This window comes from Erithacus rubecula (assembly GCF_903797595.1).
Source record: "Erithacus rubecula genome assembly, chromosome: 8".
Classification (NCBI taxonomy): domain Eukaryota; kingdom Metazoa; phylum Chordata; class Aves; order Passeriformes; family Muscicapidae; genus Erithacus; species Erithacus rubecula.
Window position 1 is genome coordinate 26961061 of NC_136659.1, and position 13695 is coordinate 26974755.

Here is a 13695-nt window from a genome sequence, read left to right on the forward strand (position 1 = left end):
TATTTTTCCTGACTCAGTTTCCTCTTTAGTGAAGCAGCAAAGCTGACTGTTGCTAAGAGAGTTGAGAAGGAAGGGAAACTTTCCCTACAGTGTATCACTGCTCACTTGAGCCAGCATTCTGTATCTTTTTACATGCAGCCTTTCAGTAGAGCCATGCAGGAATTCCCACTCCATGAAAACAAACAGAAAAGAAGCAAAGGGCATCAGTGCTGTTTGCTGAAATTCTGGTGTGTGTCAGAGTTCAGCTGATGGAATGGAGATGAGAATTGGTCCTCAGTCCAGAAGTGTGTTTTGCTACAAAGTGATGTTTTCCAGCATCACTGTGCTCTTAGTGCACTATATTTGATCTTCCGCTGTGAGACAGACAAGACAATTAGGACTGTGATGCTATGATAATGAGTGCACAGAGATGGTAGCAACCTCTATATTTAGGCTGCCTTAACATTTCCACTCTAAAGTAATCACTCAAGCTCTCCTAAGTACTCTTACTCAGCTACTGTTGGCAGCAGGCATTGAAATGCAGCCTCAGATACAGTCTTGGGAATTAGATGTTCTCTATGAAATTTTGCTCACGTCTGTATGAGCTACAAGGCTTTTGAAAATCACCATTCCTCTTCTCTCACTGGCTGTAAAAATAACCAAATGTGTGTGTTCTGAAGAGCTGGGCTCAAAATGATGTTTGCAGTGCTGGGGCTGTGTGGGAGCTTGCATTTGGGGCATTGCAGAGAGGACAGACCATGCACATGTCCCTCAAATGCTATTGCAGATGTGCCATTAGACCTGTTGGATTAGACACAGCACTGGGCTCATGTGGCCATGGACAGACATGGACTGGGATTTTTGTGTGTACAGCTAATGCACAGATGGACCAGCTTAGGTTTCCATGTGCTGTGGAGGAGAGCTGTGTCTCAAAGACAATACTGAGCCACTTCTAACATCCATCACTCATCTGTTCTGAGGCAATGGGTGAAGATGTTCTGAGCCAGGTTAACAGTGACTTATAGCATTGCATTCCTGCACTGCAGCCTCTCCTCACTGGGGGCTGTTCTCACAAAAGCCTTTTGTAAATGAAATTGGATGCTTTGCTCCAGCCAGTACCAGTTTAGGTTTTTCCAGAGGTACAGATCTTCCCTCTTCCTTCCAGTGTACTAAAAACTGATTTTCTTAATCTCCAAGATCCTGAGAACAGATGGGCCATCAGTCACAACAGTTTAATGTCTCAAACCAGCTACTAGGATCTGGATCAGCACAGGCATACCTTCCCCTTTTTCTGGCTGTAAAGATTATTTTATTTATTCTTCTAATTTTTAGGAAATCAGAACTTCTAGTATTCTTTCTACTTTTATGTTGTGTCATGAAATAAATGTTTGTCTCCATTCTAAGTTTTCTTTACACAGAGGTAGCCAATAGAGCTCTAAATTTTGGCTGGCTGCTAAGGTCAGGAAGGCAGAAATACTTAGATTAAACTCTTCTGCAGTTTATTATTTGTAACCTTTCATTAAAATTGGCTCTGAATGTGTAGGAGTCTTTGTGTTTACAAAAAGAAAAAAAAAGGGATCATGCATGTTTTTAACAGCTCTCAAGAGTCCTGGTTCTGTAATAGCCTTATTAATGTTTTAAATCAGAAACCAGATATTTAAGATAAGAACACTGTTCACTTTATCTAGTTCTTTCCACTAGAAGACAGACCAAGCAAGATTGGTCTTGTCAGACTTTTGTCTTGTCAGACTTTCAAAGCCAAAACAAAACAAGCAAATTAACTGAAGTTGGCTTTGACAATCTCTTTAGTTGCTGCTAGGATAATGAGATCAGGTTTTCTCATTTTGACAGTGTCACCATGAAACAGGGGGGCTTTGTGGAATATTAAGTGATCTTTTAATTATGAAAGAGCAGTTCAACTGCAACCCTAGAGTCATGCAAGCAAAAGGTTTGAAGGAGGCTTGTGGGATGGAAATTTCAAATTAAGATGTGTCTGCTATGAAATTAGCACTTGATAAATTGTAACCTACAGAAAAGTTGCAAAAAGTCATTCCTCTGATTTGGTTTCTTTACATAGGTTGTACTTTAATGTGCTTGCCCTTCAGCAGGGCCTGGCTCAGGCTGTGAATGCAGAGCTTATGTGAGCAGCCTATATTCAGAGCCCAAACTGCTGCTCACAAGAACAGTCAGGGTGAAATCACAGCACAGGGCTCAGTTGCTTTGAGTAGAAACCTATGAATTATATTTTGTTTCAGCATCAGAGCTCTTAAGGGCAGCCCCTCCTCAATACTTCACAGAGTCAGGACTCAAATGTTTGGAGCTGCTGCTCTGGGGCTTTGAGGAATCAGGCAGGGACTGAGGGTGTTGCTCCACTGTCAATAGGCTGAAACCATGACATGTTCTTTCCTGCTCAGGGTTTGTCTGTGTGACAGTAGCATCTAGAGATTTCAGAAGGAATTAAAGCCCACTTTGCTAATGGCTGCATATAATGTACAGTCCTGGAAGAAGACAGGAAAGGAAATGCAAACCCAGGCTGAGATTGTAAGCAAGCAACCTTTTTCTCTATGTGCAATGCTTGGTAGATGATGCTCTGGCCTGTCACCCATCCCCATTTGACCTTGGAAGAACTGCATGGAGTTCAGAAAAGCTATCTGGAGTAGAAATCATTAATCTGTGAATGGGCTGCATAAGTGACCGGCCATGTTTGGTAACTTTTCTGAGCACTATGCCACAGGAACAAGGTTAGGTTAGGTGGTTGTTACCATCACCAAAGCCACTGTCACTGTTCATCACTTAAAACCAAAGTGGAGGAAAAATGTTGCAGCATGACAGAGCTGTGACCTCTGTGCCTGGATTTAGTTTTATTAATCCAGCCTCTGTGTTTCCTGTTTGGAGTGTGATGCAGAGCTCAGTGGGAAGGCTGCAAAGGTGATTATCTGCTCTATGAGCCAAATGTGCCATGCAACTGCACAGGCCAGGTGATGACCATCCTCTGCTCTCCCTCCACAGCTGAGCCCTTACAGAAGCCATTGCATGTTTGGCAGAAGGCTTGGGTCTTTCTCAGTGCTCAGGCTAACCTGCAGCAGCATCAACATGAAATGGGTTTTTGCTTTGTCTTCTGCCTCAGTGTGATCTCCTGTGTTTCAGATTGCCTACGCTGCAGTGGACTGTGCCAAAGGACAGAATCATGACCTGTGTAAGCAGGAGGGGGTCGATGGCTACCCCACCTTCAACTATTACAACTACGGGAAATTTGTGGAAAAATATACCGGAGATCGAGGGGTAAGTGAAAGCAAGAGTCATCACCTGGTACAGGGAGGAAAGTCTCCTCTGCCTGTCCTGCCTTGCAAATGAAATCTGCAGAGTGAATTTTTACCATGCCTCTGTTGCTGTCTTACATGGATGAATCATAGTGTACCACACCCCTGTACATCTCTGCATTAGGAACACTCTGGGTCTATTTTTAGGAACATGAGAAGAGGAGAAAGGATTAGGTTTGGTAATATTCTTTGTATATTTTATTCTTTAAGCTGAAGTTTGTGAGGGAATTTGGACTGAGTGAAAGGGAAGGGTTTATTGCATGTGCTGCTGGCAGAAATGCCAGAAAATACAGGACTTAACTCCTGTCAGTTCTGGATTGCATGGACACTGCAAATGTGTTACAGGTCTACCAGCCTGCCAAATGGTGACAGACCATTGGTTTTATAGCCAGGACAAAGCTGTCCTTTGGAGACTAGAGGAAAGTAAATATCTCATTTGCCCTGAATCAGATTCACTCCTGGCACTCAGGATGTGAAGATAAATTGTGCCATCTACCCCTGGGCTGAAGTTTCATTCTTTTGTCCTGCTGTGGCCAGCTAATTATATGCTATGAGTGCAAGAAATAGGGGCAGAAATGGCATAATGCCTTCAGTGGTTGTAAAGTGCCTGAAAATAAGGAAGCAATTCAATTATTTGTGGGCTGCCTTTGTTGTAACCTCCTAGAGGGAGTTTATTCCTCAGCAGTCATTGATTGCCTGGGGTCTGCAAGAAAAACTTGGGTTCTTTGAGCCATGCAGTGATTTTGAAAAAAGATTTTTGCCTAAAAGTTAATGCTGCTGTTAGAGCTCAGAAAATTGCATAGAAGCATGAATTAAAAAGCCAGATTCTGAGGTTCTCTATTAGTCAAGATCTTGGGGACATCTTCATGGAGCTTTGCCTCCCAGTTTTCTTCAGCATACTTGGACTCCACTGATTATCATTTCATGGTGCTGATCCAGCCGTTGTTATAGATACCATGTTTAGTTCCAATTCTGGATCTTTTCTTAAAAGATAGGTGCAGTAGCCAACAATTGAAGTAAGATTTCAGCTGCAGTTTTTGCATCTCTAACCCATTCTTAGAGAAACAATATATGAAAGGAAGGCTCCATGGTGGCTGGTAAAAAGAATTTATATCCAATACAGGAGTGCTCTGAGGCCACAGAAGTTAGGAGATATTTATCCATATGCTGGAAAGTGGACTAGCAAATCCTCTATAATGCAGCCAGCCCTTTCTTGGGTAAAAATTACCCAACAGGAACATCCCAGTCTCTCTGCTGGTGGCTGCTCAGTTCTCCTTCCCCTCTGGGGACCTGCAGGCTTCCACTTGTGCAGCATTGAACTGGGGTTTGTTATCTCTTACCATGGTAATGCTGGAGGCAGTGCTTAGCACAGTGCCTGTCATGGGGCTGTTGATTACCAGATGTCTCCAGGTGACAAGTGGCTGAAGCCTGTCACTGCATTTATTTTCAGTGGAAGAATAGTGAATAGTTTTAGAAAAGCTTTTTGTGGTTCAGCCTTCTAAAAGCTTTCCAGCCTTGTGGTTTGCTTTGGGTTTATTTTGTTTTGTTGTTACACAACACTGTTTTAAGTACTTGCTTCTATTAGTTCCTGTCTACCATTTGTATTTTCGCTCTTCATCACCAGTTTTCAGTGTTGTGTTCTGTGATTTTTTAAATGCAAAAATGGTCAGATTAGGTGGGAGCAATGTCACTTGCCCAGAAAACCTCAGTGTTGGGGTACCAGTAGACAGTGTATTGCAACACAGGTGTTCACACTTCCACCCATCTGAGCCTTCTGAAATGCCTGAGAGCTATGTTCACAGCTTTCCTTGGAAAAGGAAACTGCTGGCATTCAACAGCCTTAAATCATAAGTTGTTGAAATGCAGAGGTTGGCATCTAGACAACCAGGTTTGAGATTTTTGATAATAATTTTAATAGTAGCTTGAAAAAATGTGATTTGTATCATTGGAATGTTTGGAGAAGGAGGAAAATCATGATCTAAACTATTAGAAGATGAGTGGCATGTGTGTGTACAGTCAACAAAAAATCCAGTCATTGCTTTTAAAATGACAAAAAAAAGCATACAAAGGCAGCTTGAAAATGCCTTCTGAGTGTTTTCAGCAAAAAGGCATCAATGGCACTCCTAGTGACAGATTTTACCTTGTCCTGTGAGTTTCAAAGACTTTTTCTCTGTATCCCATCTCATCAAAGTTTGACATGTGGGATGTGCATGGATATTTTCCCCTTGCAGTGGAGCAGCACTGGACTAGAGCATGGCATTTCTATTCTGCTGTGGGGTACAGAAAATAAAAAACTACTCCTTAGTTTATATTCTGCTGGGATACAGAAACTCAAAGTGTTCTTGATGCACTGTTTTGCTTTGTTGGTAAAAATATGACCCATATTTTTCTTCCTTCAAAACCAGGAGTCTGGATTCACCACTTTCATGCGAACCCTGAGAGAAAGAGATCATGAAAGAGTAGGAAAGAAGAAGGATGAATTGTAGTTTCTGCCTCAAAAGAAGCTTTCCGCTGCACTGTGAATGGTTCCAGGTCTTTTGTTGATGCACCTGAGACTTCACATATTCTCAAGACAGAGACTTTTTTTATAAACAGCCATGGCCATTTTGTACAATTTTGAAATAAAGTGAAACCACTTGATTTTTAAAAGGAAAATAAATTAGAATGTTGCCATAATGTTTTAAAGAAAACTTAGCATTTTCTCTCATGTTGGGAGACTATGCCCACTGACACTCCTATGCAATATTTTTGTAGTCTGTAGTGTGTCTGTAGGTGATGTTGTTTGTTAGGGTGAAATTTTTGTTCCGGTATTGCAGTACATGTAAAAAAAAAAGGGGGGGGAAGGGATATGGTTTGGTTTGGGTTTATTATGTTTTGTTATGTTTTAAATCAGTGCAGGAAAATGGGATTTATAAGACAGATTTATTCAAATGAAGTTTTACATTCTTGTGAAATAGTTACATGTTCTTGAATGAGATTTGGGGGGAACAATTTTAAGGTGCTCAGGGATAAATAAGGTATCTGAGTTAATGAAGACAATAACATTGACCAGTCTAGATCTGTTAATTTCATTTAAACCTCTCTGGTCTTGAAATCTGAACTGTTTACATACCTTTATAAAACATATTGAGTTAATTAAGCCATGCATTAAAAATCATCAGAGCATGGGTGAAATCAGACTAAACCCTCCTTCCTTGGCATCAATATTGTCAATGTATCTGTAAGTTATGGCAGGAATGACTATCTTATGGGGGCACATGGTTACTCTTATAGGGTACACAGTTTCCCTTCAAGTTATGATTGGGTCATATCAAATATGTCTTGTAAAGTGTTATGTTCAACTGTTTTGAGAAATGCATAATACTAAATGCATAATACTTCTGGTAATGCAGTAATTGTGTGCGTTACCTGTTCACATTCCAAAAGTTTATCTGCATTTGTAGGAGGGATTTTTCCTTTTTGCTCCTTAAGGAGTTGCACAATCTCTCTGACAGTCATCACTGTAAAACCTGTATCAGCAGCAGTTGAAATGTGTTACACTTTTGATGCTTCAACAGAAAAACGTTGATCTGGAGGTACTTCTGTCTTCACAGGAGGGGAGAGGGAGGGGCAGGAAGTTGTGATTCACTTTGAACTAAAAATAAATTTTAAAAAGGACAAGTATTTTTATCATTAATGAGCCTTGTTCAGCTTCTTCCCCACTGAGTGAATGACCACAGCTGGTGGTGGCTTAGGAAGAGGCACATGTGGGATGAGTTCCCACTGGGACATCCCAGCCTTGGGGGTGCTGGGCAGCACTGCAGGTGTTGGTGCTGTGAGGGTCAAACTGCCTCTGCCCTGGCAGTCCAGGGGGCACAGAACAGCTTCTCACAGCAGGGAGCTGTGGCCTGGGTCTGAAACGTTCCTCCTGCCTGTCTCGTTTTCTTCTAGTTCAGATCAGGCTGTGCTGAGGGGCTGCTCAGGAGGTGAATGGCATCTTACCTCCCTCCTGGCTGTTTTTTCCTTCTCTCTTGCCTAATTAATGGCACTGTATGTTTGGCACGGTGAAGCTGCTGAAGCCATTAATGAGTATTGTGGAATACCAGTAGCCTGATTGGCCTTGTATAGTAGCCAGCTTGTTAACCATTACATCAATTGGAATGGCCATGGACCTGTGCCAAGTGTCTTCCCTTATTGGGCCCTGATGAGCCTCTTTGCCCAAAAAAATCAGTTTCCTGATAGTACATAATATCATAGTATAAAAGTAGCTTAATTTATGAACTCTTACTCTGTTTTTTCCCTTTCAATTGGCAGAGTTATGTTGTGTACAGCACTTTTGCAGGAGATCATGATAATTCTTTATTTCAAGCTCTCCTCACACAAGTAGCAGGCACTCCACCCTGCATTTAGTAAACAATACATATTGATACCATTTGATCTCACAAAAGAATTCTTCTGCTTTTAGCAAATTATCAAATATGATCAGTCCAGAACTTGTGTCTCTTTTGATCTCGGAGTCAAAGCACTGACTCGAATGAACTAACTAGCTGGCACTAACAAAATACAGCCTCCAGAAAATGTTGAGCATTTCTGTGCATAGGCTGTGCCTATGTTTGTGCTAATTGGTGTGAAATGTAGATTTCTTCAAAAATAAGAAAGAAAAAAATGATAGCTTGCCAATGGTGACTTCACTAGTCAGGATCATTCTGAATTATAGGCTTTAGTCAATGTTTAGGATAAGACAATTGCACTCTGTGCTTCAGACCAGTAATTCCTTACAGCTGGTTACACCATAATAAAAACAGGAATTCTCATTTTTCCCTTCAGTCTTTTGTCAGTTGCTTCTTGGGCTTGGGCATTCATTTTTTCTTGGCTAAAAAAAAAATGTGTTGTGCATGTGTTAATGCACAAATATAAAATATTTTAGAATAATTTACCTTCTGTTACAGGGTCATGACTCATCTGGTTTATGGTCTGAATGGTTTTTGAAAATACAGTTTTGAACACCATAAATGATTACATCAAATGGCTGACAAAAGCTTTAGTTACTGTGAACTAGAGTGTACCAGGAGCTTGGAGCTTTGCTTTCAAGCCTTTTTAATTAGTAGGCCAGGTCTGGGTATCAGTGACACTGGTGTAGTTCTGTTGCCTCCAGGAAAACCAAAGTTGGTGTTTGTATTTGCTAGTGAAGTCAGTTTATGTTTATATTCACATCAGTCACATTAAAATTGAACTCTGTAGTTATTTTCTACAGACTGTAAATGAAAAATATATGTAAGAGTTCTTATTTTCTGTATTTAAATGGTCATCTCACACATTCAGACTGCCCGCAGTAGATGCGTAGCCCAGGCGTTCATAATCACACAGGAATTTCTGCTGTGGTTAAAAGTGACTAATCTGGGCTTTCCAGTCATGAATCATTTATCAGCAAGAAACTTAATTGCTGATAACAAATGGTTTGCAGTGAATCAGAGATTGTGCTCTTGCAATTATGGGTTTGGTCTTTCAGTCTTTTAAAGGTGTGATTCAAAGGTCTTGGACATTCGCTACATAGTTAACCCTAAGCAGATTAAATCTTGTCGAGGAAGGGTAAAATGTGTACACAGCAGAGAGGCTGAGCAAGGTTTGTGCATCACTTTGTTCCCCAGTGTTGGCTTAAACAAGATATAAATAGCCCACAGGGCTGCTTCAGTCCTGCTGTGTGGTTGGACCAAGAGATGAGGGGCAGCAGGGCCAAGCATTTTGTGCATACTGGAAACTGGAGAGGAAATCGTTTTCCCAACCAATGAAAGAGATGTTGGATTTGTTACAGCCAGGAAAAGGAGGGGAAAGTTTCCAGGAGAGTGAGTGCTCTGGGATATGGCAAACATAAGTTGGGAGTCCCAAGATGAGCATAAGCCCCTGCAACCTCAGAGGATGATTTAGCTCTACTGTAATCCATCTATCTCTGACCCAGTAACTATGTCCTTACTTGCTCAAACCAGAGCAACTCCAAGAGAGACTGGAAGAGACCTGCTTTCCAATTTGAGTCAAGAAAAGCAGCCTAACAAATCTCCCATTTCCTCTTTCCTCCCCCTGTAAAATTGCATATTGGATCTGACAGTCACGTTGACCCCCAAGATGCTCCTAAATAGTTGCAATGGGTGAAAAAGCCTTGGGAATTTTTCTAAACTCTCACTAAGACCAAATTAAATCCCCAAATCTTGCTAACTTAAAATCCTTTTGATAGGCATCTGCAAAGATAGATTGATGTTACTAGTGAAAAAAGATTAGAGAGGTAAGGTCTATGTTGTTGCAGCATTTAAATTGGGAGTAAAAAAAAAAGCAGATAAAACTCCCATCATGAGTAAGCTCTAAGAGAATGCTTCAGAGAGTCTTGTTTCAGATGAAATTGCTTTATGGGTGATTTTGATTTTAGAGGTGAACTGCTTTTCAAAAGAAAAGTCAAGACCTGGCAACATCGCCTACAGATGTTTTGTCTGTTTGCCTTTTAAAAACTAAAAATCAGAATCACTCTCCATATTCTTGAAAGTGCTATATTACAAGAAAGAAATGTTGCCTACATGGATTTCCTAGAATAACACTGAACCCCTGCCAACTGCATTTTACAAACTATGAAACAAGCTATTTGCTCCAAACGACACTCGGGGGAGTGGGGACTGCTGCCCACGTGCACCTCGTTTTAATTTAATAGCTTACTTTAGTGTGATTGGTCTGTAATGGAACACTGGGACTGCAGGAGTAAATTCAGAAAACTGAGAGGTGGGGGGAAATTCAGCTTTTGTCAGCAGGTGTTGAGCACTGTAGCCAAAAGCTGGCATTTCCTTTGCCTTTGGCAGCCCAGCATCCCTGAGTGTTCCATGGCTCTGCAGGAACCACGGGAGTGCAGCCCTTTGGCTAATCCAGTTGTGTACATTACTGCTCTGTGCTGGAACTGATTGGAAACCAGAATTTTTCCCATTAGTTTCTTTGACTGGTCATAAGAAGATGCTATGTTTTCTCTGCACATCTTGCTTTTATTTACAGAGTGAGGAAGTAGGATACCTGGGTGTCTACAAAGGAAATGAAGCCAAATGCTATTTTTTCTGCTGGCAGCCAGGATTCCTGGGGACTGACCATTGCTGATGAAATACTCCCTGCAAAGAGCTGTTGACTGACTTATTTTCTGCAAGGTTTTGGAAGGTACTGTGTTATGCAATATTGCAAAAAATCTCAGTATCCTAGGAAGCAATTTCCAGCCTCTGGTTTCCGAGGAGTTAAGCTGAAGTGTAAACTCTATTCATCAGCCCAGTGTAGTTGGTTTTGAGATACAAAAAAAGATGGTTTGTTAGCCCAAAATTTAGGAAATCACAGCTGTAATGCAGCCCCATAGGATGTCTGGGTGTTTCCACACAGCTGCCCTGGTCCTTGGTTTGTAAGATTCCTGTCCCTGGAAGTCATGTCTCTCTGCCCAGAGCACTCACACTGCTGCTGGGAGACAGCGCTCCTTAAAGAATAGTTATTCTGTTTGCTTAGAAAGCATAATAGTGCTAATTATTCTCATTAGCTTTGAGCCACTAATAAATTATCTTTCCTATTGCTCTTCCATCACTCAGTAATGAGAACCATTTAGCCAGATTTTGCAGATACTGCTTGCTCCCTCTCTACAGCATGATTCCCTGCAAGCATTCATCATAGGAAAAGAGCTACGTGAACAAAATCTTTTCAAATTAGTCTCTGGTGCCCCAGTTAAGTGGGTGTCTACATTGCAGGCATGCAGAAGAGCCTTCTTCATTAATATGTGCAATTCTGCGTGAGCTGATTAGCTCTTGCAGCTCATTTGATAGCAAATGTGTAAATCCGTCACACTCAAATGCCAAATATGTGCACAGCTAAATTATGGAGAAGTAAGAAACTGCAAGAGTTGGGAGTCTTTATTTGGAAAAAGAGGTCCTTATCCCATGCATTAAATTTGAGCTCTGGGTTTATCTCGAGCATTTGTCACTCCTCTGCTTTGTCATTTCACTGCTAGCAAAATGAATAATTCTTTGTGTCGTGTTGCTGGTCCTTTCAGGATGCGTGGGTGTTTAATTTGGTGCCCAGCATTTGTAACAGACACCTGGTATCCAGCCTGAGTTCCCATAAGACAATAGTCACAGCACAATGCCATCTTCCTTGTGCAGGACAGGAAACCAAATGAATCATATACAACTATGTATTATTAATCATGCAGTTACCATCACTTCTCTTGTTCTTTTTTGTTTGTAAAAATCTCATGAAGAAAAGGAGGTGGATGAAGTTCATTTTTTTTTAACTCCATGTTTTTTAGCCAGGGCAGTGCTGCATAGTGTAATTAATGTCGTGGTGCATCTGCCAGCACAAGGGAAGCACTAATGAGTGTCACCTGTCAGCAGGAGGGCTTGGTCTGCTGTTGCAATACAAGTGCCCTCGGCCAGTTATTCTGGGACCAAAGAAGGAAACTGGCCCTAAGAGCTCCTAATTTATGCATGTTTTTCCTCCTCTCCATGCCAAGTAGCTGCAGAGCCAGCCCAGCCTCGGGGCCTGGACACACCAGCTCAGGGCAGCCAAGCACCCTCTGTTTTATTTTCTCTCAGCACACAGAGAAATCGCAGTGTGAACCCAGCCTGATCTCCAACATATTTTGGCATTACCTTCTGGGCATACAGGCTTGGGAGGAAAAAGCTTCCCACTTCCCCAAAGTTCTGGCGTGGGAAGCTGTCTTTCTCCAAGCTGAGCATAAACTCTTCAGGGAGCATTTCCTAGGAAAATGTGCTGCACAGTAATGGATCTCTGATCCTGTAGCCTCCAGGCTGATGCTGACGGGATGCTTATTATTGTACCCCACCCCACAAGCATGGAATAGGATGAGCACATCCAACATTTCCTACTGCATCCCCAAATATACTGAGACCTCTCCAAGGGTGTGGGGTTTGCTTACCAAGAAGAGAGCTCTGTGTTGGTCTCACCTGCAGTGGGTGCAGTCCTTCCCAGGGGCAATATGGATAAGAGCTCTTTCCTTTCCCGTTTCACTGAGGGACAAGCATCCTTTGAAGCAGATTTTCCCTGATCCAGTGGGAGGTGAATGGGGCCACAGGAGAGCTGCTGCAGAATTGCAGAGATGCTGCACAATGCTGCCCAGTTCCTTGCAATTCCCTTTGGACTCTGGGGTCCACCATGCCTTCCACCTGCAGTACAACACAAAAGCATTGTCACTGCTTACCTTAAACTTAACTCTCTGCCAAAGCTTTCCTTAGGCAAAAGAGCAGCACAAGAGGAGGGACTGCAGAAATCAGAGACACAGAATTCACCGTGGAATAAAGTCATATCTCTTTGGCAAGGTACTGTAGTATGAGGTGCATTAGGTGTATTTTGGATGGATGTATAATCTTAATTGTTGTGTATTGTTTGTGTTGTAGTCCCAAGATCCAGGTCCTCATTATTCTAGATGCTGTACAAATATATAAGAGTCTGTCATGCATGGAAAGGCTTTTATTATGTAAATAGTCACGTTGGGAAAAAAGAAGTAGTGTTATCTCTGTTCTACAGATGAGGCAGTGAGACGAAAAAATACCCAACAAAGCATTTTGCCCAAGGACACACAAAGTCTGTGGGTCAGCAGTGGACTTGAAATTCAAGCCTTGATTTCCTTTCTTACTAGCTCTTCTTTCAAATGTGTGTACTGCCCACAACATAATTAAAATTAAGCACAAAGAAGACAACACTCAGTGCAATTTATCTCTATCTGAAACAATCATCCAGCACCTCTCAGCCAAATCCTCCCCAACTCTTCTGTTTTTTCAAAACATGTATTTCTGTCACACCCAACGCCAGTGATCACCACACAAGTCACTGTTCATGTTGTCCTCTGATTTTCTGCAACACGTATCAGTTAACTATAAAGCTGTTCAAGAAAAGACCCTGCTGCATGTGGGGCTGTCTCAGTTGAACCAGCCTGCCAAATTTGTATTCCAATCCTTTGAAAAAGTGATACTGACACTATTTAGAGTTTAAAAAAGGGTGCATATACGTTTCTGCTGGAAATACAGAGTCAACCAATCTATAACTGCTCCTCAACACTATCTGCTAGTCAAAATTATTTATTGATGTAAATAACTAATCTGTATCAAAGACAAATAAAACATAGATTTTTTAGAGAAAAATCACAATGTATTTTGTGTACAGCAATATTTTATGTCAGGATTTGGAAAGAATGTGGGAGGAAAGAATTGTAAAAGTCATGACAGTCACTGGAAAACAGAATAAAATGGAACGGGTATTTACCAAGGCTAGATAATATCAAATTAATTCAATAGGTTCCTTTGATAGAGTAATTAATTAGCTAGACAAAGAAGGGAAATCAGGCTGTCTGGACTTGAATAAAATAGCCAATGAGGAGCTGTGTATAAATTTGTATCTC

General features: G+C 41.4%; 1 protein-coding gene across 1 annotated transcript in view; it reads left to right on the top strand.

Annotated features, from left to right (window-relative positions):
• PDIA5 (protein disulfide isomerase family A member 5) overlaps positions 1 to 6962 on the top strand; it is a 96648-nt gene extending 89686 nt beyond the window's left edge. Inside the window, 2 exon segments of the mRNA XM_079311026.1 lie at positions 3127 to 3261; positions 5705 to 6962. Coding sequence (XP_079167152.1) covers positions 3127 to 3261; positions 5705 to 5785 — 216 coding nt within the window. The 3' untranslated portion in view covers positions 5786 to 6962.
• The last annotated feature ends 6733 nt before the right edge of the window (positions 6963 to 13695 follow it).